Source organism: Mustela lutreola, chromosome 2 (genome assembly GCF_030435805.1).
Source record: "Mustela lutreola isolate mMusLut2 chromosome 2, mMusLut2.pri, whole genome shotgun sequence".
In the NCBI taxonomy this organism is placed as follows: Eukaryota; Metazoa; Chordata; class Mammalia; order Carnivora; family Mustelidae; genus Mustela; species Mustela lutreola.
In genome coordinates this window covers 52,132,121-52,157,558 of record NC_081291.1, presented here as the reverse complement: position 1 = coordinate 52,157,558, position 25,438 = coordinate 52,132,121, and the positions used below count along the sequence as shown (strand labels likewise).

The 25,438-nt window shown below is 39.9% G+C and overlaps 1 protein-coding gene across 6 annotated transcripts in view; it reads right to left on the bottom strand.

Moving 5' to 3' along the window:
- Positions 1 to 25,438, bottom strand: part of FANCD2 (FA complementation group D2) — a 58,948-nt gene that overhangs the window by 6,499 nt on the left and 27,011 nt on the right. For 5 of the 6 annotated variants that reach the window (XM_059161703.1, XM_059161702.1, XM_059161704.1 and 2 more), the window contains 21 exons: positions 22,261 to 22,370; positions 21,376 to 21,436; positions 20,375 to 20,494; positions 19,448 to 19,521; positions 19,020 to 19,166; positions 18,191 to 18,291; positions 17,649 to 17,764; positions 16,115 to 16,223; positions 15,239 to 15,349; positions 14,862 to 14,971; positions 13,426 to 13,569; positions 12,147 to 12,263; positions 11,257 to 11,385; positions 10,773 to 10,891; positions 6,895 to 7,005; positions 5,637 to 5,767; positions 4,484 to 4,577; positions 2,937 to 3,059; positions 2,055 to 2,148; positions 1,319 to 1,390; positions 466 to 504 (listed from right to left, as the gene is read on the bottom strand). In XM_059161703.1, the coding sequence (XP_059017686.1) occupies positions 466 to 504; positions 1,319 to 1,390; positions 2,055 to 2,148; positions 2,937 to 3,059; positions 4,484 to 4,577; positions 5,637 to 5,767; positions 6,895 to 7,005; positions 10,773 to 10,891; positions 11,257 to 11,385; positions 12,147 to 12,263; positions 13,426 to 13,569; positions 14,862 to 14,971; positions 15,239 to 15,349; positions 16,115 to 16,223; positions 17,649 to 17,764; positions 18,191 to 18,291; positions 19,020 to 19,166; positions 19,448 to 19,521; positions 20,375 to 20,494; positions 21,376 to 21,436; positions 22,261 to 22,370 (2,232 nt within the window). The remainder of the gene's footprint in view (positions 1 to 465; positions 505 to 1,318; positions 1,391 to 2,054; positions 2,149 to 2,936; positions 3,060 to 4,483; positions 4,578 to 5,636; positions 5,768 to 6,894; positions 7,006 to 10,772; positions 10,892 to 11,256; positions 11,386 to 12,146; positions 12,264 to 13,425; positions 13,570 to 14,861; positions 14,972 to 15,238; positions 15,350 to 16,114; positions 16,224 to 17,648; positions 17,765 to 18,190; positions 18,292 to 19,019; positions 19,167 to 19,447; positions 19,522 to 20,374; positions 20,495 to 21,375; positions 21,437 to 22,260; positions 22,371 to 25,438) is intronic. The other variant, XM_059161705.1, reaches the window with a different exon arrangement.

Genomic DNA, 25,438 nt, shown 5'->3' with positions numbered 1-25,438 from the left:
CCCCCGTCTGCCTCTCTTCCTACTTGTGATCTCTCTCTGTCCAATAAATAAATCTTAAAAAAAAAATTTAAAAAGTAAACATTTTAAAAATATATAAATAAATAAAATAAAGTAAAATAATAAAAAGAGGAATCACCTACCACTCCTTCCTCCCTCTTGCCTGGGAAGGAATGGCAACGAGTGACTACTGCTCCTGAAGTCAGCTGTCCCGAAGCAACTCCCCATAGTTCTCAGACTCAGACCAAAAGTTTTCAGACTCAGAGGAAAAGTTTTCCCACACTAGTCATCCCACCAGTGTGGGAAAAAAACATATCCACTGTCTTTTTTAAACGACCACCTGTTAACACAGATTCTGAAAACTCTGGCTTGTAGGGCAAAGTATTAAGCAACCCCTTTCAGCTGAGGCCATTTGTAGAAAGATCCACAGAAGAATAGATACTAAAGAGGACCAGGTCAACCTCTCACCTTCAAACATACATGTAGAACAGGACGGCTATCAAATACCTGGAGACACAAAAGATAAGAAACCAAAGCTGAGGTCTGCTCCTTTCAGCACCCCCAGCCTCTTCCCCATTGTGCACAGTACAGCTCTTGGTGTCATAGAGAATTCTAAAATGAAGCAGGCATGTCAACAAATAAATTAATTATGAAACAAAATAAAGTAATCACTATCACTGAGGTTCATAAAAAAGGAATTAGGGAAGCAAAGAAGAGTAAGAAATTGATTCTAACAGGATATTAAGAAGATGGCATTATAGGGTGCCTGGGTGGCTCAGTTGGTTAAGTCATGATCCTGGGGTCCTGGATCAAGTCCCACATAGGGCTCCCAGCTTAGCGAGGAGTCTGCTTCTCTCTGTGACCTCCTCCCTTCTCATGCTCTCTCTCACTCTCTCAAATAAATAAATGAGAGGTGGAAAGGAAAGAGAATGATATTCTGAGCTGGGAGAATAGCCTAGCAAAATCATGGATTGGGTTAGAGTACAGTGTGTGTTTGAGGGATAAAGAAGGCATTCAGGGTTGGAAGAAAGAGTGGGAATGTGCTTGGGTCACAGAGGACCCAAGACAAGGTGAGAGCCATTAAATAGTATTGTGGCACAGACACGGATGGAGAAAGGAAGAGAAGGAAAAAGATACCACCTAGGGATAGAAGGGGTTATCCAGGATGGGCTGAGGGTCAAGGAAAGAAGACAAGTGAGAACAGGTCCCCCAAGGAAGGGAGGGGAAACGAGCAGGGAGAGTCCATTTTGGAAGCCAGGACCCTTCTCGGTTTCTGTATTTAGCTGGCGAGGTGGGTCAAGGAGGCTACACACTCACTCACCTTTATTAGGTTGATGAGGATACTGAAGTCTCGAACAGCCATATTCCAGTAGAGGAGCTTCTCCTCATGAATCTGGGGGCAACCAAATATACAGGTACTTCTGAACCAGCCAAGTACTTCTCTTACTGTATTTCCACTAATATATGGGTCCTAGATTACATAGCTATTCAAAGATTAATTTAAGCCAATTATTCTCTCAATGAGATGCTACCAGTGTAACCCACAAGATGGTTCTAAGGCCTGCACAGGGTACCTTATAGAGAGTTTCTAAAGAGGACTCCTCGTCAGTAACTGACAAGTAGGAAAAAGCCTCTGCAACATACCTGCTGGTGATTGGATCCCTGTGGCCTCTCTGATCCCTATGCTCTCAGCAGTCTAGCTCAGTCCTGGTTAGCAGGCAGTAGCACAGCATCTTAAATAAGCCTGCTCCCCTCATGCCAGCTCACAAGCAGAAAACTGCTGGGCATGGGAGGCTGCAACCAAAGACATTTTTTCCAGAGCTAGGACTTATGGAGCAGTCTGAGCCTTCCCCTGGGCAGTAGCCAGGAAATATAGAGTCCAATCCTCCCTCAAACTGGAACAAAAAGAAATTAAACCAGGAACTCTTTGAAAAAGAATTCTCAATCTCTCTAACTCAAAGGAAGTAGCTTAGAAGAAACTCTGACCCAAGAAATAAAAGATGCAGTGGCTTCCTAGTAACCAGGTCTACCTCTTGTGGTGGGAGTATCTGACCCACCTGTTGTGAGTCTGCTGCGGTACCAGCCTGAAGACCCTTTACTGTCTTTTCTAGTTCAGCCATCATCACACGGAAGAAAATGACAAAGGTGTGCCTAGAAGACATACACGTTTATACAATGATGACTGGTTAGAAAGAACTTCCAAGAAAGTCAAGAAACTAGAAGTCATTTCCTTCTCCACCTCTCAGAATTCCCTTTCACTAGGGTCCACTGTTAAAGGGTGGGGGAGTGGAAAGGATTCATAAAGGAGCCCAAGAAAATGACCTGTCAAACAATGGAATTAACTTTATGAGGGGAGACCATGTAGTGGCATGGGAGAGCTGTGAGGTGGCAGTAAGAAGATCCAAGTTCAAGTTCCTAATTCCATACGTACTGTCTGTGTAAGTCTGAGTAAGTTCCCCTCTAATGCTCATTTTCCTCATGAGTACAACAGAGATAATGACACCCACCTCACAGAATCACTCAAAGGGTTCAATAACATGGGGAATGTTGAAGGTACTTTATAGACTTTGTATGAGACAAAACCCACTGAGATGTGCGTGACCAGATACAACCATTACTTTATCCCAAGACGGTTACAATAATAGTCTCACTTCGAAAGGATGAAAATACTAACATGAAATGTTTGGTGACTAAATCTTCTTTGTCTTTGAAGACTCTACTGAAAATTCAAGCCTCACTAAGGTCCTTTCACATGGGATGGCTGAGAGCCCCTTAAAAAGAATGCACAGAAGACATTCTATGTGTTGAAGGAATGACTGTCTCTAACCATCTGCATCAGAATTCGATGAAGGGTGAGGTAGTTATTTGGAAACTACATATATTGGACAATGTGATTCTATTCTAATTAGGGGAAAAACTGGAGGAGAGAACTCCCTTACCTGTTCAGGGTAGGGAATGTGGAAGAAGATGCATCTTTAGGAGAATTGATCAGTTCTGGGACACCAATTCCAGCAATCTCCTCTATGGCCTTCAGAACACTGTTTGTATGCTGCAGGTAAATGCTGCATTGAGAGCCACAGGAATATAAATACATGTTACAGAATTCCAAAATCAAGAATTCTTTCTTGACATATTACCAAGTACTTTGCTTTATCTATCTATTTATTATTTTAAAGATTTTATTTATTTAGAGAGAGCATGTGTAGGTGTGCCCATGCAAGCAGGAGGAACAGCAGGAGAGAGAGAAGAGAATCCCAAGCAGACTCTGCACTGAGCATGGAGCCTGACACGGGACTCAGTCTCATTACCCTGAGATCACGACCTGAGCTGAAATAATGAGTTGGTCGCTTAACCACCTGAGCCACCCAGTTTCCTTAGGCTTTAGCTTTAAAAAAACTACTAGTGTTTATTTTAAAAATTTTTAAAAAAGATTTTATATATTTGAGAGAGACAGAGAGAGAGAGAGCATGAGCAGGGGAAGGGGCAGAGGGAGAGGAGAAGGAGACTGCCAGCTAAGCAGGGAGCCCCATGAGGGGCTTGACCCCAGGACCCTGGGATCATGATCTGAGCCTAAGGCAGACGTTTGACTAACTGAGCCACCCAGGTGCCCCTATTGCAATTTACTTTTAATAAAATGAAGATTCCAGGTAATTATCAGGAGGTAAAGGAAATGATGTTTCAATTGAATATATAGTTTGACACTTTGGAAGTGATGGATGAGTCTTGGATATATAGTAGGTAACAAATAATTACATAACTCTAACAAGGCAAAACACAACAGCAGACTCCTCCACTTCCTCCAGCTAGTCAGGAACTAACTGACAGTATAAAATAAAACCAGTGGGGCTCCTGGGTGGTTCAGGTGGTCAAGCGTCTGCCTTCGGCTCCAGTCATAATCCTGGGGTCCTGGGATCAAGTCCCACATCAGGCTCCCTACTCAGTGGGAAGTCTGCTTCTCCCTCTCCCTCTGTTTTTCCCCCTTCTTGTGTTCTGTCAAATAAGTAAAATTTTAAAAAATAAAATAGAACCAGAGGGTCTATGATCCACATATTACAAATTCTGTTAATTTATTAATTTATTCCGGGGCACCTGGGTGGCTCAGTGGGTTAAAGCCTCTGCCTTCGGCTCAGGTCATGATCCCAGTGTCCTGGGATTGAGCCCTGCGTCAGGCTCTCTGCTCAGCCTGCTTCCCTTCCTCTCTCTGCCTGCCTCTCTGCCTACTTGTGATCTCTCTCTGTCAAATAAATAAATAAAATCTTTAAAAAAATTTTTATTTATTCCATTTTTCTACTCAAGTATAATTAACATACCACATTATATTAGTTTCAGGTGTATAGCATGATACAACTTTTGTTTATTTCAAACCTACTTCTTTGTTTCCAAGTTCCCCTTAACCATAGCAATTTCTCAGTCTTTGACCATGTGAGAGATCCCAACAGTGGCAAAATGGACTATTTGGTTCATGGAAAGAAACTGAGCCTCTCACCTGAGCAAAGTATGGAGCTGTTCAGTAGGGATGCTATTCTTCTCTTTCTCCCCACTTGGCCACACCCGACAGAGGAACTGTTTGGCCAATGAAGCTGTTGAGAAATAAGACAAATACCTCTCATGCATGGAAAATTGACTATACTCTTGTTTTTCAGGTTCTCGGGGGATGATTAATGAGCAAAAGGATTTTTTTTTTATATTTACTCTGAAGTTCCTAGTCTGACAATTTGAAAAAACCTATCACGGGTTCCTGCTCTACTGGTTACCTCTACCAGAAATAAACGCGTTTGTCTAGGACACAATGCATCCTACAATCTCACCCTGCCCTAACAAACACATAAACATGAACTGAACAGACACACACTGCTGGGCATTAGGAAAACCAATCTTGTTCCTCCTGGGCAGATCAATAAGCCATGCTCATCTTAAAGAGTCATACCAAATTCTCCCCTTTTAATCAACAGGAAATAATAAAAGGTTTGTTTTACATTTTCTTCTTGCTTTCTGTGTGTGCTGTCAATTAGGATATATAATTAGTCAGTTGCATTCAAAGAGCTATGACAAAAAGTAGTTAAAGAAAAAGATCAGAAGGGGTGCGTAGGTGGCTCAGTCGGTTAAGCATCTGCCTTCAGCTCAGGTAGTGATCCCAGGGTCCTGGGATTGAGCCCTGCATTGGGCTCTCCTTCTCCTCCAAGTTCACACTCTATCCCCCATCTCTGTCTCTCTCTCAAATAAATAAAATCCTTTAAGAAAAAAGAAAAAGATCAGGAACTGGGCCCAACCTTTCTTTATACTTAATCAAATCTTGATTTCTCCTTTCTCCCATTTTACTAACCTAGCAGTTTGTGTCTCTTTTTGACAAATGTCTCAGATAATTTATGAAAAAGGACATGAATTAACAGAAGCCAAACAGAAAATTAGCTAGACAAGTGAACTAACCAAACTCAGACTAAGCAGTATCAGCAGAGATCAGTCATAGCTCCTTTTTGGGAAAATGTCCTTTTGATATGGCAAAAGGGCACATCCACAGTTATGGGGGGTTTTACATATAAAATATACAAGGTCCTAGGAAGCCCTAATTTTATAAGCTTGAGTTAGTTATTAATCCTATTCATGAAGAAAAAATTAAAAAGAGGATCTGGGCCCATCACCAATTTTTTCTTTGTTCTGAGCAGGAGCTGTAGATTTCTCCAAAATGACCATCAGAAGTCTGATGAGATAAAGAGCACACTGGAAACTTGGAATGCTGTGAGAGAAATTCTGCAAGTAATTGAAGCTCTGTCTGTAAAGGAGACAAGAAGAGAAAAAAATAAAGATATGACAAGTATTATAGATATGTGTAAATACATGAGTTGTCTAAGTTCACTTGTGTATTTATTGGTCTAACCAGAATTCTCCACATTTTCAGGTGTTTTTGTGGCCACCTTCTATCAAGACCATGATAGACACTGTAGCCTTGTATGACGAAAGCCAGGGCAGAACAGAGCCCAGGGTCTGGAATGCTGGCCTGAAAGGGGTCATGAACACCAAGATACCCAAAGAAGAGTTTACACCATGCTTACACAAGCAACCCTGGACAAATTATTTGCTCTTAAAGCCTAAGGCAACACAATGAGAATAAAGTTTAAATTCTAGGTTTATAGGGACAAGTGAAAGGAAACTATAAGACAGAGAAAGCAGAGTTTTTAATAAGTGTACCACATATGGTCAGCTTTCAATGCACTGAAATAATGGGAGATAGGGAGTCAAAATTAATCCAGAATTGTAGCTAAAATAAAACTAGAGTGTACCCCCCTGATTGACTGTGGGAAGGAGGTCAAACAAATTTAAAAGCACTTTATCTAAAAAGAAATAAGGTCCTGCCCTATAGGCAGGGATGATAAGCATTAACTGCAGACCCAGAGATAGTGACGAGAAGGAGAAAGAAAGATGAAATTACTCTGGTTGAAGCTGGGACAGGAGGCTGGAAGCTATGCCTCTTAGATTTCCTTCTCACCTCCCTCTTCCACTGCCTTGCCCTCAGCCTAGGCTCCTCTTCTTTTAAGATGGGGAGAAAATCAGTGGTAACTACTGCTACCTAATTACCTGATTTTATTGAGAGACAGTAGGTTTCCAGATAATCAGGAGTCAACTACAGGTCATTAGTGTTTTTGACATCATTACCCGAAAAAGGCCAACTTTATAGGAGGCAGAATGCCAAAGATTTAGTAGGATTTATTCAACAGTTTCTAATGTCTCAGGATTTATTGGAATACATAGATGAAAAAGCTCATATGATTGAGGAAAAGGAGCTGAAAACATCAATTTCCCTCACTACTACTGAGAGACACCCAAGTGATTTCCAAGAAATTTTGCTAATCTTGTTTCAGTTTTTTGGGACAACACTCTGGAATATGTAGTCTGACCTACCTGAGCAATTCCTCCAAGGACTGGTCAGGCTCTCCTTGCTTCAATCGGTTTGTAAGGACCTCAAGAGCTGAGTACAGTAAATTATGATTTTCAGGCTGAAAAAATCCACTCCTAAGGGAAAGTCAAGGTAAAATGGTTGAGCTTAGTTTTAGAAAGATTGCTAGACAGCATGTGAGGATCCCTGCCTCCTTATAAGTCAATGGAGGCAAAAGGAGAACTACAGCACTGGAAGTGCCCAGGTAACTAACTCAGTAACACACTGCAAGGTGAAGGGCACCTGAAACAGTCTTTCCTTAAGGGCCTAACAGTCCTCCCTAGGTTTATTTTCAGGGAATAAAAACTCTCCTTCATTTGCAACATTTTAGAGACATCTCAGCCTTCCTCCCCAGAAAAACCAGAAGTAACTTCATCAATTGTTAAATCAGTACTGATTCCATAGAAGGTGCTCAATAAAACACTTACTCCTTCTTCCTTAAGTCTTGGCGATTCTATCTTCAGATCTCTTTCCCACTGTCCCTTCCTTCCCAAGCTCAGGCAGTCACTCTAACCCAGGCCCTTAGCATCATCACACATATATGGATCACTGAGACACCTTTTGACTTGTCTTTCTGCATCCCTTTCCAATCTGTCCAGCACACTGCTGCCGAAAGGATTTTCCTAAAACACTGATTTCATTAAACCTTGCCTCTGATTATAACACTCTAGAATTGTTTTTCTGTACAACATTCAAACTCTTTGAGCCCCTAGATTTTCTACTCCTGTAGAAACATCTCCACATCACCAGTGGTAGTCCTTCTGCCTTTCAACAAATGTATTCTGAGGTGTATGATAGGTCAGGATTTTGGGGGGTGTGATGGGGGAACAGCTTTATTTATTTTTTTAAAGATTTTATTTAGGGACACCTGGGTGGCTCAGTGGGTTGGGGCCTCTGCCTTTGGCTCAGGTCATGATCCCGGGGTCCTGGGATCAAGTCCCAAGTCAGGCTCTCTGCTCAGCGGGGAGCCTGCTTCCTTCTCTCTCTGCCCGCTTGTAATCTCTGTCAAATAAATAAATAAAATATTCAAAAAAAATAAATATTTTATTTATTTATTTGACAGAGAGAGAGAGAGAGATCACAAGTAGGCAGAGAGGCAGGCAGAGAGAGATGGGGGAAGCAGGCTCCCCGCTGAGCAGAGCCCGACGTGTGCTCAATCCCAGGACCCTGAGATCATGACCCGAGCTGAAGGCAGAGGCCCCAACCCACTGAGCCACCCAGGCGTCCCGGGGAACAGCTTTATTGAGACAGAATTGATATACAATGAACTGCACATATTAAAAAGTTGATCAGTTTGATCAGGTTACATATATAAACCCATGAAATCATCACTGTGAAGAAAATAATGAACATACCTATTATCCCCAGGAATTTCCTTATATTCCTCTGAAATCCATCCTTCACTCCATCCTCCTACTCAGTGAGAGGCAATCACTGATCTGTTTTCATTGTCAGTAATAGATTATATGCTTTTTCCTAGGATTCTATATAAATGGAATCAAATGCTACGACCTCTTATGGTCTTGCTTTCTATTCAGTGTAATTCTTTTCTTCATCCATGTTGTTGTGTGTAGTATTCCACCATATGAAAATTTGTTTATCCATTTACTAGTTGATGGACATTTGTTTCTAGTTTGGGGCTATTACAAATAAAGCTGTTATTAACATTTGTGCACAAATTTTGTATAGACATATGCTTTCATTTCTGTTGAGTAAATACATAGGAGTAGAATGGCTGTGTTGTATGTTAGGTGTATGTCTCACTTTTTAAGGAACTGCTAAACTGTTTCAAAAGTAGGTGTACCATTTTACATGTCCATCAGCAGCACGTGACAGTTTCAGGTGTTCCATGTTCTCACCAATATGGTAAGGTAAGTCTTCATAATTTAGCCATGCTGTAATTTTAACTTGGGAATTCCTTAATAACTAACACTACTGAACATCTTTACATGCCATCCATATATCTCCTTGATGAGGCATCTGATCAAATCTCTTGTCAGGCACTGTTTTTAAGTCCTGGGGATAGAATAATGATTGGTTTCAGCTCACATGGAGCTCATGGTCCAGCAAGGAAGATAGATGAACAAATAATTATAATAAAATATGGTAAATGCTTATTGTAAGAGGATACCAGAGTATTAGGAGAAAACTGGGAATTAGAGAGGTAGGAAGGAGGATTACTGCTCCGGAGGAACTAAAGTTTAAATCCAGATCTCAGAGATGAGTTAGAAAGACTGGTGATCAAGGAGGGTGGGGATCCAGGTAGAAGAATGAGTACGTGTGAAATCTTCCAGATGAAAGCAATATAGGGTACTGAAATTAATTCAGTATAGCTGGAGGGCAGAACATAAGATAAGTGAAAGAGCAGGAGCCAGATAATAAAAGGTGTTAGAAACTAGGGGAAAGAGTCTGAACGCAAGAAAAACACAAGGACAACAAGGACCAAAGTTGGGATAGGATTTGCATTGGGAAGACCACTGACTACATGTGAAGAAAGGACTGAGGGACAGCAACTGGAGGCAGAGAACCAATTGTGAAACTAATCTCGTCCAGGTGAGAGATGATGGGAGTCTCAAAGCACTGCAGTAGGAGAGCAACAGATGGTTATTTAGATGTTATTTAAAAAATAAAATTAGGGGCACCTGGGTGGCTCAGTGGGTTAAAGCCTCTGCCTTTGGCTCAGGTCATGATCCCAGAGTCCTGGGATCGAGCCCCACATCGGGCTCTCTGCTCGGCAGGGAGCCTGCTTCCCTTCCTCTCTCTGCCTGCCTCTCTGCCTACTTGTGATCTCTGTCAAATAAATACATAAAATCTTTAAAAATAAAATAAAATTAACAGGATTTGGTGATCCGATGTGGGACAGAGAAAAGGTAGTGGGTAGAGAAAGGGACAAAGAACAACTGCTGGTTTCTGGCTCAGACATTGGTGGTACCATTTATGTAGCCCGGCAAAGCTGAAGGTGTTATGGTAAGGATGATATCACATTTTCGATGTGATGTGTCTGAGGTGTCAATGACACATCTACGAAGTGTTGAGTAGGCAGCTGGATATAAATGCCTTTAACCAGAAGATAAATTTCAGCACAAATTAAAGCTTGGGTGAGATTACCCAGAAAGCCTGTACAGAAGAGAAGAGCCAGGGCCTACCCTTGAGGAACAAAAGCATTTAAGGGACACAACTCCCTCATTTCTACTTTCATGCCTTCACCATACATTCATTCACCCATGCCATGCCTTCCCAACCATTTCCTTTACCGCCCAAAAGGTCATCTATACTTCAGGACCCCATGAAATTCCATTGCTTCCACAAAGTATTTCTAAATACCCTAGTTCAAAATGTATTCATCTCTTTAACATATAATATGGAATTTGTCTACAAGTTGTTAATGACTTTTTAAAAAAGATTTTATTTTTAAGTAATCTCTATATCCAGTGTGGGGCTCCAACTCACAACCCTGAGATCAACAGTCTCCTGGTCCACTGACTGAGCCAGGCAGGTGCCCCAGTAACAATTTCTTAAGTAACACTTTCTCTAGTGTTATTAATGGAAAGAAAGGCTGCCACAACAAACCTGGCTAAGAATCAGATGGCCCAGTCTGTTACAGGTTAGCCATTATCAAGTCACCTAATTTTCAAATGAGTTAATAACCATGGCCATGGTTACACAGAGGGTACAAGATCAAATGAAATGATGCAGGAACACCCCAAAAAGAACAAGCACATGTTTACATAAGACTTTGTGAGGCTTTTCTTTCTTTTCTCTACTTCAATGCCTTGGGGCCTGTCAGATAAAAGCAAGTGCATACTTGATTATTTCTACCTACCACATCTTCCAAAATACTCACCAAGCAAAAAGCCCATGAAATATCTGCAGTAGCCTCTGATAGCATGAAGACATTACGTGGTACTCCTGAACTTTCATTCTTGGGCCGTCAACTACACCTTGGTTCTCAGCAGCTAAGCACTGAAAAGGAAAAATGCTTTTAGGACCGTTGTCTTGGCAATTGCCCTAATTTTTCCTTAAATATTTTTCAGCCAAAAATGAAATCTCTTATTCACTTAGTAATTTCTGAATTTCTTTCCTTTTTTTAAAAAATATTTATTTACCCATTTGAGAGAGAGCACATGTACGCATACGAGTTGGGGAAGACAGAGGGAGAGAACCTTCAAGCATATTCCCTACCAAGTGCAGAACCCTATGCAGGCCAATCCCAGGACCCATGAGATTATGACCTGAGCTGAAACCAAGAGTCAGACACTCAATCAACTGAGCCACCTAGGCATCCCAGTAATATCTAAATTTCTATAATGTTAAGATAGGCTGCTGACCTGAAAATAGTTGTGAATGTTCTCTAGATGGTTACACATTGGAGCCAGCAGTTGAACAATATTATGAGCAACTTCTTGAGCAGATCTTTGATGGAGATGTGAGAATCCAATATTCCGGTTTCCTTTACTCTATAAGAAATTCAGAATTACTGGGGAAGAAAAGTGCTGGATAGCTTCTCTGAAATAGAGTTTGTTAAGGAGCTTTGTCAGACCTGGGTCACAAGGCAGAAGTAGAAGAAATTGGTTACTTGCCTAAAACTCTATTCTGAGCAAGGGATCTTGCTCATCTTCAAATTACCAAGAGGCTGCCTTTTATAATGTATTTAATTGAGAAGTACAGACCCATAATTACTAATTAAATAAAGCTCACACAAAAATAGAAATCATTTAGGCTGATAAAAACATCGAGCAAGTAGTGAATACAAAAAAAATCAAACAACTAGATATATTAATGTTTAAATGTTTACACCTAAAACTTTCGTGTTCTGTTGTCAGCATCATCCCACTGCTTCAACAGATGCTACATGCACATTTGTACATTTATACACATATGAGATTCTGGCCTTCTCTAGATAGCCAATTACTACTACTCTGAGTCCTGGGTACAGGCTCAAGGGAGGGTTTTAAAAGCAAAACCCCAGTAGAGAACAGGATTCAGAACAGGATTCAGAAATGCTCAGGAAACTTGGAAATATGTATCCTGTTTGAGATGGTTTTGATTTCTCTGTTCCAGAGTTTCTTTCTAAAGCAAGGTGATTGGGCTCTGGAAATGAGGCTGGCACCATCATTGTGATCCAACATGATGCCAGAGAAAGTGACAAACTTGTTCATTAGACTTCCTTGTTTCCAAATTCATCAAGGCCAGGACTTGTGCTTCTGCCTACACTAACCTTGAGGAAGGGGATTCTCCTGGCAACAGAGGGTGTCAGCATATTCTCCAGTTTTTGGGAGAGATCTTCCAGCAAGAAAAGCAGCTCAGGGGGCTGAAGTTGCACAATTTCTGTAGCCTGTCACAAGGAGGAAAGAAAGGATAATTCCAAGCATATCCTCACCATCTTTTTGAAGGAGCACATTTCAGGTTTACTCTTCCCAATGGGTGAAGAATCTAACCATTCCCCAAAAAGAGGGAAATTTCCCCACCTCATATAAATAGTTGTTGTGCTCTGTCAACAAATCAAAAAGTCAAGTACTACCGAAGTACAACAAATTTTATTAAAACAGAAATCCAAGTGAGTATAGTTTTAGAAAACATACTTTCTTTTTTAAAGATTATTTATTTATTTATTTTACAGAGAGAGAGAGAGAGAGAGAGAGAGATCACAAGTAGGCAGAGAGGCAGGCAGAGAGAAAGAGGGGGAAGCAGGCTCCCCACCGCAGGACCCTGAAATCATGACCTGAGCCAAAGGCAGACACTTAACTCACCGAGCCACCCAGGCACCCCAAATATACTTTTTTTAAAAAAAAGATTTCATTTGTCAGAGAGACAGAGAGAGAGAGAGAGAGAGCACGTGCACACAAGCAGGAGGAGGGGCAGAGGGAGAAGCAAGCCTCCTGCTAAGCAAGGAGCTGGAAGCTGGACTCAATCACAGGACCCTGGGAACATGATCTGAGCTGAAGGCAGCTGCTTAACTGACTGAGCCATCCAGGTGTCCCAAGTATATGACTCTTGATCTCAAGGTCACAAGTTTAAACCCTATGCTGGGCCTAGTTTACTTTAAAAATAAAAATAAATAAATAAATAATGTTGTTTACCTTAAAAAAAAAAGATGATGAGGATGATTATTCATCATTACTGTCACTATATATGAAAGCTCTGGAAGCCAGAGTCCACCTTCTCTCAATGCTTTGGTGCTCCTTTTACAATAAGAATAGAGCTGAGAAATTTTTTTTTAAAGATTTACTTGTTTATTTGAGAACAAGAACAAGAGTGCGCATGCATGAGAGAGCAAGTGAGCGTGCAAGCATGAGTAGGAAGGAGTGAGAGGGAGAGCAAATCCCAAGCAGATTCTGTGCTGAGCCAGATTCAGGGCTGGATTTTATGACCCTGAGATTACAACCCAAACTGAAACCAAGAGTCAGATGCTTAACTAACTGCACCACCCAGGCATCTTGGGCTGAGAAATTTTCTGAAACAAGATTAAATTCTAGGATCTCAGCTCTGTGACTTACTGCAGTGTGCATTTCAGTATCTAAGATGAACTTGGTCACAAGCCCACAATGCAGAATAGAGAAGACCTCAATGTCCAGTTCTCGGAAAAAAGCATGGTAACTCTGTAGTGACACTGATGTCTTTTCTTCTTTCCCTTTGAACTCCTGGGAAGAAAGCAACAGTATAAACAAAGATTCTATAATAACCTGGTTTTTAAGAAAGACCTCAAAGTATAATTATGCATTCATTTTATGAAGATATTACTTTTTTTTAGCAAATTACCACCTTCCTTTCACCAAAGTCTCTTAATATTCCTGACACAAAAGCACCTAATTTAAAATTGAGATATGGGTCACATATCAAAACCCTTGGCTGATTTCTCTTAAGTATGAACTACTAGACAAACCAAGATGTTATGGCATGGTAGAGAAAACAATGAGTTGTGGCACCAGACCAGTCTGGCTTCAAACCTTGCTCAAGCCTTATTAATTGTGTGACTGTGGGCAAGTCACTTACCATTTCTGGGTTTTAGTTTCCTTACCTATTAAACATAGATATTACTACCAATCTTGGGTTTTAGATTACAGGAACTATACAAATACACAATATTAGCCAAAAACCAGAAATAATTGGGATCCACGTGGTTTAGGCAATTTCACAAACATATAACTTACTCTATGATTGGGAGACCTACAGGAAAAAGGAACTACTATTTATTGATTATCAGAAACTGTCCTAAGCATTTCATGTTATCTTAATTGATTGGGAAGTTGATAATCTGGGATTAGAGGGGGAAAGAGGATAAAAGCAGTATATCTAAAACTAGGTCTTAAAACAAAATTTGATACTATGGTGAGTGCTGTGAAGTGTGTAAACCTGGTGATTCACATAGCTGTACCCCGGGGGATAAAAATATATATATTTCTAAAAAATTAAAAAAAAAAAAGAAAGAAAAAAAATTTGATAAATGCTACGAGAAAGAATTCAAAGTACTGCTGGGGCGTAAAAATGGAGTGACACATTTAAGAAAATGACTAGCAAAATCAGTGTGTTGTAGTAATAAGGACTAAGAGTCTAACCCTAACTCAGCTACTGGGAGAATCACCCCAAAGCTGAGGAGAGTTCGTCTGCCTCTCTTTTCTCTAATTTCTCTATGTAAAATGCAGAGTATGATGCTGGTCCCTGTTAATCTTTTTTTTTTTTTTTTTTAAAGATTTAAAAAAAAATTTTTTTTCTTATTTATTTGACAGAGAGAGAAGAGCAAGAGAGGGAACACAAGCAAGGGGAGTGGGAAAGAGAAGCAGGCTCCCCACTGAGCGGGAAGCCCTGGGATCACGACCTGAGCGGAAGGCAGAGGCTTAACGACTGAGCCATCTAGGGGCCATCTAGGTGCCCCTCTCCTGTTAATCTTACTGTATTATTACACGACCTTCATGGAAACCCATTATTTCAGTACCTTTTCCAGCTGGCTTCTATTAGATGGTGTAGGGTCACATTCTGAACTGTCCTCCTTTGGAAGTGTGTCAGGAGAGGATGTTTTGCTGCCATCTGCTTTCCGTTTTCCTCCTTTTGTTTCAAAAACAGAAAAGTGACTCCAGTAATCAATTATCATATTTGTTAACTATCACTGCCTTTAGGAAACAACCTGCTGAAGAGTACCTAGGGTAGAGGAGGTAATTTTATAATGCTGCATTATAGTTCATTTTATAATCATGCCAAAGAAAGAGTTCAATGACATTATCTCTCCAGTTACTGAAGCCTTGGTGCATATGACTTCTTATGTTAATTCAGTGATCTGACCCTCCTATGGAGACTCAGAAGAAGAAAACATACCTATCTTTCCTTGTTTTCTGATTTTTGCTGAAATAGCAGCAGCAGTAGGAGGTGTTACATCTAAAGTTTCCAAGTCAAAGTTTGCAAGGGGAGGAACATAGTCTGGGGTGACTGGAAAAGAGAGGAGACAGAAGCTCAATGTATACCAACCACATTATCACTGTTAGAATATCACCTGATTGGTTAAAAATTAATTTTCAGAACTACCAAGTATGGCTGAATGCCTGCAAGATACATTCAAGTTACCTGACATTAATTGTTTTGGCATAGCAAAATGATCAGAGATCACTTATAAGAATATCATATTAAATGATTATGACAAAATAAGATAAAATCATTCTAAATAATGACACAAAAAATATCCAAGCAAGTAAGGACTAAAAATAAACTAATCCTTATTACAAATCTGAAGATATTAATATTTGATCACACAGAAGTTTATATTATACACAATTACATAGATGAGGGCCTGGGGGGTGGGTTCCTATGTTTCCCCCAGAAAATCTACCTAGCACTTTAAAACAACAAGTTTATTTAATAGTCAGAGGTATTAAGAGATCTGTCAGCTTTACTCCTGGTTCATAACTATGTTCAGGAAAGCAAAGGGCACTGAAAGTTTGACTTTTAAAGACAAAAAGTTACTTTACAAAAGCCCAACCAATGCTTTCCATTTTTTATTTTCTTAAGTAGCAAGATTTCTTGAAAGTAACAATGGGATGAAAATGGATGTATTCTTCCTTGTTATTGTTGTCGAGCAAATATTTTCTTGTCTTAGATGAGTAGGGGATGGCTATCAGTGAGCTTGGGTTAAAAGTAAATTCTTTATCTCCTCACTGCTTTCCTAGCAAAGGTACTATAATAGGACACTTTCCTTACCTGCCAAGTACTTTTCCAGGATTCTCTGAAGCTCCACAATATGTTTTAACCGGGTGAGCACCTTCCCCTTCATCTCAGGTGATGTTTGCTGGCAGAAGGCATTTACAACCTGGAAAAGTACAAATTATATTCTCGTACATGAATGGTTCCAATTTTGACCTCGTTTACATTATTTCATCCAGAGCTTAAAAAAAGCCATTTAGTGGCCAGATCTGAGTTTAGTCTGTAATTTGAAAGGTGTTCTCAGGGGCACCTGGGTAGTTCAGTGGGTTAAGCCACTGCCTTAGGCTCAGTCATGATCTCAGGGTCCTGGGATCGAGCCCCATGTTGGCTCTCTGCTAAGCCTGCTTCCCCCTCTCTCTCTGCCTGCCTCTCTACCTACTTGTGATCTGTCAAATAAATAAATAAAATAAAATAAAATAAATAAATAAATGGTGTTCTCAGCAAGGTGCTATAGAGGAAAAAAAAACCCCTGGGCCAATATAGGAGACCTGACTTTTAATCCTAGTTTAATCCTAGTTCTACTGATTTCTAGTTAAATAACAAGTTGAATAGCACAGTGACTAGAGAGCATACACTTTGATTAAACAAATCCTATTCTGCTACTTACTAGCTGTGTGACCCTGGCCAAGTCATTATTAGCCTTTCTGAGTTTTTACTTCTTCAACTACAAAATGAGACAGCTATAAAACAAGAATGTAGCTGTTATATGGATTAAATATTATAAATAAAGAAATAAGCCCAGCATTTGGCACAATTTAAGTGCTTGATTTTTAAAAAAATTTTATTTATTTATTTGAGAGAGAGGGAGAAAGAGCAGGAGAGCACAAGCAGGGTGAGACAGAGAAAGGAGCAGGCTACCTGATGAGCAGGGAGCCGGAAGCCCTGGGATCACGATCCGAGCAAAAGGCAGACATTCAACCGACTGAGCCACCCAGGTGCCCCTATTCTTAACTGACTTGGTACTCTATGTATCTGCAACTGCATAGGTGTAAAACAAGGATAATACCTGTCCTATCTACATTAGAATATAATTGTGAAGATAAGAAGAGATCATTTAAGTGAACAGTCTCAGAAATAATATGCATGATAAAGGAAATGAGACATAAATGTAAGATGGTACTGTCATTTTCATCATATTCCATTATTGTGCATTTCATTGAGCACAATATATTCCAAAGGAATGGGAAAACCATCATTGACTTGATCTCACCAAATCAAAACATTAAGTGGATACCTATGCAAGGGTGAACAGTATTTTCACAGTAGAGAAGGTAGTTTATTCCTGGCAAAAGGAAGAATACAACAAAAATGCTTAAAATAGTAAAGCATGAACAATATTAAGTGAATTCTAAGTGTTTTGATTTGTTTACATCAAAGGGTACATAAAACTGGGGAGAAATGGGACATAACAGCTGGAGAAGCTTAGCGGAGACTTTTTAGAGAATCCCATGAGTCCATGAGTACCAGGAAAGAGTTTCCTTCCAACAAGAACTATAGACAACAGGTAAAATGTCCTAATAACTCTGCTTACCTCTCGGAACCAGTTAAGAGTAAGAAATATGAGTGAACACATGAACGAATGCTGTTTAACAGACATGGATTCCAACCTATCTTCAGGATCCAAGTCAGTAAGGAATATAGGACAATCTGAAAGAGAAGAACAAACATTTCTAACTCCCTTTATTTCAGGTCAACAGAACCTGGGTGCTACCCTTAGAGTCACCTATCTCTCCTAACTTGCTTTCCCTTTAACTTGTATTTGAAGGTCATGCTTTGATTAGTCTCAAAATTACTGCCATATCATGTAGCAATAATTACATATAATTAAGAAGTCCTTGCAACATTAGAGGTGAAGACCAGACAGCAACTAGAAACTATGATGATGACTGATTTGTCAACATGACAGAAATCTGTATGTATTATTTTGTCTTTGGAATTCCATTATTACTGCTATTCTACTCTATGAAGTTAGAAAATTTCTTCCCACACACATGGGGTACTTGTTTGTTCCTTCCCTAAGATTATCAAAGAAAGGTTACAAAGAAGAAAGGATCTGGTAACTTCATCCTATACCTAATAAACCATCAATCTCCTCCAAGTTTCCATTATGTTGTTTCTCCACACAAAGTCTCAGTAACCGGAAATAGGGAGCCAGGCACAATGGAGACACCAATCTAGAAAGAAAAAATCCATTTCTAAACAGTACTTTATAGGCATATTAGTCCATGTTTATAAGGAACCCAACCTTATAATTAAAGAGTTTTGCCCAAAACCAATGTCTACTTTTAAGAATACAAGACAAGGAACTTAATGGATGCTCAGCAAATAAAGAATGAACTAATCTGGAGGAAGGCAGAGGCTGAGTAGAATGAATATCCATGAGTTAGGAGAAGCAGAGGTAAGATGGAAGGAAGGAGAGAGAGTGGCAGAGGCAGACAAGTATGCTCAAGCGAGAGAGAAAGGAACAGAAATGAAAACAGCCTCACAGAGCACTTGTGGGCTGTCCTTAAGCAATGTAAACCCCAACCACAGGGTCCAAGAAAAAACAAGGAATCTGACCCATTCTAGCTAACCCCTCCAGATACCATCTGTCTTAGGAGAAAATCACCCCTCCTTTTAAAAAGATATTATTTATTGACTTGAGAGAGAAAGAATGAGCTGGCAAGGGACAAAGGGAGAAGGAGAAGCAGGCACCCCATCAAGCAGTAAGCCCAATGCAGGACTTAATCCCAGGACCCTGGGATCATGACCTGAGTCAAGGCAGATGATTAACCAAATGAACCACCCAGGCGCCCCAGAAACCTTATCCATCAAGCTCTCAATAGACTGCAACAAGTGTGGAATACCCCCATGAACACTCAAAACAGCAAAAGAAGTTTTAGAAAAGAAGAAGTACACTGACTTTTGGTCTGATTCTTTTGAAGTCATTCTATCCCCATCTTCTGCAAAGTCTTGAGAGAACAACAGTGGCAGGAGGTTGATGACAATCCCCTCATGACTACTATATTCTTCTAGTCCATAGAGAGCTTTCACAGGAAATGGATAGTCGCTGTGGAGAGAACCCAGAATTTGATGTCCCAAGGGTATACACATCTACTTGGGAAACTGCTAGAACAAACCAATCTTCCTTCTTATGAGAAGAAATGAGAAAGAGAAAGAATAAGTTGAAGCTTTTAGGAATTCTGGAACTGGGGTGTTAGGGTGTTGGGAGGAAAGAAACTGCGGGACTGGGCCATATTTAGCTAAGGTCACAAGCATTCTGATGTCTATACCAACTACTGACATAATTTCTTCACCAATAAAATCAAGTTAGTGGTATCTAGTACTTACCCTACTGGAAAAACACAGAAATCCACCACAAAGGCATCTTGGAAATCATTGAAGATGGTCTGCCCAACACATTCCTTCAGGAAGCAAGCAAACAAACGAGACATAGGTAAGGGTGTACTGGCTGTAGTGTCCTAGACAAACTATTATGCTCTAAGTCTTAGTTTCCTCATTTTTTTTTCTTAAGATTTTACTTATTTACTTAAGAGAGAGCATAAGCAGAGAGAGGAGCAAAGGGAGATGGAGAAGCGGACTCCCCCCGAGCAGGATCATGACCTGAGGTGAAGACAGCCGCTAAACCGACTAAGACACCAGGTGACCCCGTTTCCTCATTTCTATGTTGTTGTTTTTTTCAAGATTTTATTTATTTATTTGTGTGAGAGAGAGCATGAATACACATGCACACAAGTTAGGGGTGGGGGGCAGCAGGCAGTGGGAGAAGTAGACTCCACCATGAGCAAAGAGCCTGATGTGGGACTTGATCCCAGAACCCTGGGACCATGACCTGAACCAAAGACAGACACTTAACAGACCAAGTCACCCACACACACGCCCCCACCCCCGTTTCCTCATTTCTAATAAGATAATAACAATCTTATGAATATTATGTGCCCCATTATTATGAAGTAGAAAACACATAATACATAAAAAATGCTTAACACAGTGCCTGGCACAGAATACATAGTGGCTCTCAACATCATCAACAATAGTATCATCATCCTCATCATTACTATTATTGTTATTATATAAAGGAGGTCCCAGAGGTGAGGTCTGGGGTAGGGCAAGTCAGAACAGTCTTCCCAACTAGAAGATGGGAAAGCTCACAGAGTGATCTACTTTTGCACTGCAACAGACAGAAGGGCTTGAAGAATACGGAATAAAAAGCAGATCTCATGCTTTGCTGCTTTAAGAAAAGATACTGGACCTTACCAGAGCTTTTGGAGCCAACTTTCCTCCTTGGATCAGATTAGCAAATTCGTCATAATAAAGTGCAGAAGCCTGGGGAGACTGCTCACTGCAGGAATGAACCAACTGCAGCAAGGAGGTCACCTGGAACACCCAAAGAGGAAAAGTGGTTCAGCCACTGGGCTGCCAATGTTTTCTAAACACCACTCACCTCATTCATTAGTAAATTTTTCCTCCAATTTCACTGGCAAAGCTCTTATTATCACTCACCTGTTTTCTTGAGTTTCCTGACAAGCCCATCTCTAATATCTCTTCTCCAAGCCATCAGACACACACAACTGGATTAAATTTTTTTTTTTTTTTAACAAACATGCTCTTTCTTTTCATAAATACTTGTATTTTATTTTATTTTGAGAGAAGGATAGAGAGAGAAGGAGTGCACATGAGTAGGGTGAGTAGTAGAGGGAGAAGGAGAGAGAGAAAGAGAGTCTTAAACAGGCTCCATACCAAGCGCAGAGCCCAATGCGGGGCTTGATCTCAAGCACTGAGATAATGACCTCAGCCAAAATCAAGAGTCAGATGCTTAATCAACTGAGCCAACCAGGCACCCTGTATTAATTTTTCTAAAGCAAAGCTTTGATTTTGTCGTATCTATGCTAAGAAACCCTTGAAGACTACCATGATGTAAAAAATTAAATTGAAATGTCTTGATTCACATTCAAGGCCCTCCCTTTTCTACCTCTGGACTAGCTTTATCTCCAACTCTCCAATTATATGCTAACTTGCGCTTATTCTCCAGTCAACCTCTTATTCTACAAACATGGCTCACTTCTCTTGCTCTCTAGGAATTCACAATTTAATTAAGGAGATTAGACAAATACAGAAATAAATGTAACTCAGGACAGCCAGGAAAACATACATTGAAAAAAAAAAAAAACAACACACTTTTTCCGGTAAACCAACAGTAACCAGAAGCAATTCCTCAGTTATTCATAAACATATCCAACTACATTACAAGAACTAACCTGTGTGCACTGTTCGTTGCTCAAGTCTGTTCTCCCTTGGGTCAAATTTGAAGATCTACTTCTAAAAACAAGGAATTTTAGCTTCATTTTTATATTTTGTAAGAACTAGCAATAAGTGTATGAATCCTGCCATCCCTGGGATGTGGGTAGAGATAAAAGTACATAAAGGCACAGAGGACTATTTCAAACTGTGGATTAGAGCAAACAATGGCTATCTTTGATTTTTTTTGAAGGGCACACTAAATTAGTAATAATCGTAAGAGCAAGCACTGGGCATTGTTCTAAGCATTTAATGCCCACAAGTGGTATAGCTCCAAAGAATGTAGCCTGCATGAATTATTAATGCCGATTCTAAGAATGTCTCCTGAGGTTCCAGGAATTCCTAACAAATTATCTCTTAAGGAGCATAAACTGAACACCAGTGTCATTTTGCAATGGCAACATCTTAACAAGACCCAACTCTGATGCTCCTGTCACTGGGTGGCTTATTTTTATCAAACATGATGTTCCAGACAATACCACAGCAATGGAGAATCTGTAATGTCTAGTGCCTGGGAGAGGTGCAAATGTAGAAAAATACATCCAGGATGTTCAGGGTTCCTCTTTTGTGGAAACATTTCTATTACTTTATTTATTAGCAATCCCTAGTTTTAAACCACCAAACTGTAATGATTACAATCACATTCTGTAAAAATTATATGTGGTATATACAGTCAAGATTAGAAGGGAAAATGGAAAAGTCGTAACAAACGTTTGTTTACTTCTCTTATTATGGGCTTAATGTTTACCATTATAACACAGTCAACACAATGTAACACTTAATTTGTAAGGTGGCAACTTGATTAACTGATCTTGAGCCACAGAAGCCAGAATTTCCGTACATACCTGTCAGCTGCCATGATGCCAGCCATGGTGACAGCACCAATAATACCAATGAGTTTGTATTTGAATATGGTGCTAGAGAGCTGCTTTCGTATCACCAGATGCATGTCATCCTGCAAGGAAGACATGGTAGAAAAAGCTGAAGATGCTGGAACAGTCAACAAAAGAGCCTGTAGATACTGGAGCCAAAACACACAGGAGCCAAAATACCAAGGGTTCTTTCATTTACTATGTGGCTTTTGGCAAGTCATTTCATCTCTGAGTCTCAATTTTTTTCATTTATAAAATGGGGAAGGCTTTTGTAAGCATGAGAGACAAATTAAAAGATGTCCTATTGTTGTGATACTTGCTTGATAAGGATATGTGAATTATTGTAATGTTGTTGGATACTCAACAAAATAATGAAACAGAAAAAAATATCTAGGTAAATTAACCAAGGAGGCAAAAGACTTGTACATTAAAACTATAAAGCAATGCTGAAAAATATTAAAGAAGACCTAAATAAATGGAAAGATATCCCATGTTTGTGAATTGGAAGGCTTAATATTGTTAAGATGATGATAATACTCAAAGTGACAGGCACATTCTTCGTAATTCTTACTAAAATCACAACAGAATTTTTTATAGATGGAGAAAAACTCATGCTAAAATTCCTATGGAATTTCAAGGGACCCCAAATAGCCAAAACAACCTTGCAAAAGAATAAATATGCTCTTTCAAATTTTAATATTTAAATTATTATACTCTTTCAATTTAAAAATTACTACAAAAGCTACAGTAATTAAAATAGTAATTAAAATTAAAATAGCATAGGAAGCATATACACACCAAGTCCATAAATAAACCCTCACATACATGGTCAAGTGATCATAGATGCTAAGATAATTCAAAGCGGAAAGTATAGTCTTTTCAATAAAAGTGCTGAAAAAATTGGATACCCACACATACATGAAATGAAATCGAACCCTTACCTTTAGCAGTATATAAAAATTAACTCAAAGTGAATCAACAACTAAATTTAAGAGCTAAACCTATGAGACTCTTAGAAGAAAACGAAGGGAAAAATCTTCATGACTTTGAATTGGAGAAAGGTTTTACCTAAGTATGACACCAAAAGAGCAGGTAAAAACAAAACAAAACAAAACAAAAACAGATAAACTGGGGCTTCATCAAAACTCCAGGAGTAGGGACGCCTGGGTGGCTCAGTGGGTTGGGCTGCTGCCTTCGGCTCAGGTCATGATCTCGGGGTCCTGGGATCGAGTCCTGCATCGGGCTCTCTGCTCAGCAGGGAGCCTGCTTCCTCCTCTCTCTCTCTCTGCCTGCCTCACTGCCTACTTGTGATCTCGTTCTGTCAAATAAATAAATAAAATCTTAAAAACAAAACAAAACAAAACTCCAGGAGTAAAAAGACAATGCATAGAATGGGAGAAAATATTTGCCCATCATGCATCTGATAAGGGACAATACCCAGGAAGTATAAAGGATCCCTATACATCAACAACAAAACCACAACTGATTAAAAAAAAAAAAAGAACAAAGGACATGAATAGACATTTTCCCAGATAAGATATTCAAATGACTAATGAGCAAAGAGTAAGATGTTCAACATCATTAGTCTTTAGGGAACTACAAATCAAAACCACAGTGAGACAGCACTTCACACCCAGTAGGACGGTTACAGCTAAGAAATGGAAAATAACTGTTGGTGAGGTTGTAAAACTATGGAGCCCTCAATTGTTTGTGGACCCATAGAATGGTGCAGCTGCTGCAGAAAATGGTTTGGTGGTTCCTCAAAATATTAAACACAGAATCAACATATGACTTAGCAATTCCACTCCTAGACATAGACCCCAAGGAATTGAAAATAGGGACTCAAACAGATCCTTGCATACCGGTGGTCATAGCAGCACAATTCACAATAGACAAAAGATAAAAAAAGGCCACTGTCCAACAATAAGTGAATGTACAAATTAAATGTGGTATATACATGCAATGGAATGCTAGTTAGGCTTTATAAAAAGGAATGAAGTTTGATATATCTTACACCATGGATGAACCCTGAACAGATAATGCTAAGTGACATAAACCAAACAGAAAAGGATAAATATAGTATGACTATTTTTTTTAAGATTTTTTTTTTTAAAGATTTTATTTATTTATTTGATAGGCAGAGATCACAAGTAAGCAGAGAGGCAGACAGAGAGAGAGAGGGGAAGCAGGCTCCATGCTGAGCAGAGTCCAATGCACGGCTCAATCCCAGGACCCCGAGATCATGATCTGAGCTGAAGGCAGAGGCTTAACCCACTGAGCCACCCAGCCACCCTTTGTATGACTATTTTTGAAATTTAAATTCTATTATTATTGTTTTTTTTTTAGAGAGGGAGAGAGAGAATTTTAAGCAGATTCCACGCCCAGCAGGGAGCCCAATGCAGTGCTCAATCTTATAACCCTGAGATCGTGACCGGAGCTGAAATCAAGGGGAGGATGCTTAACTGAGCCACCAAGGTGCCCCTCATATGACTATTTAAATGAGGTACCCAGAACAGGCAAATTCAGAGACAGGAAATAGACTGGAGGTAACTAGTGTCTGGGGGAAGGAAAATGGGGAGTTATTGCTAAATGGGTAGAGTTTCTGTTTAGGATGACAAAAAGTTCTGGATATAAACAATGGTAAGATTTGCACAACATTTTTTTTTTTTTTTTTAAGATTTATTTATTTATTTGACAGAGAGAGATTACAAGTAGGCAGAGAGGCAGGCAGAGAGAGAGGAGGAAGCAGGCTCCCCGCTGAGCAGAGAGCCCGATGCGGGACTCGATCCCAGGACCCTGAGATCATGACCTGAGCCGAAGGCAGCGGCCCAACCCACTGAGCCACCCAGGCGCCCTGCACAACATTCTTAATGAACTTAATGCCACATAAAAATGGTTAATGGAGGGACACCTGGGTGGCTCAGTTGGTTAAGTGACTGCCTTTGGCTCAGGTCATGATCCCAGTGTCCTGGGATCGAGTCTCACATCTGGCTCCTTGCTCAGCGGGGAGCCTGCTTCTTCCTCTGCCTCTGCCTGCCACTCTGTCTGCCTGTGCTCACACTCTCTGACAAATAAATAAATAAAATCTTAAAAACAAAATGGTTAACGTAGTAAAATTTGTTATGCATATTTTATAATAATTAAATAATAT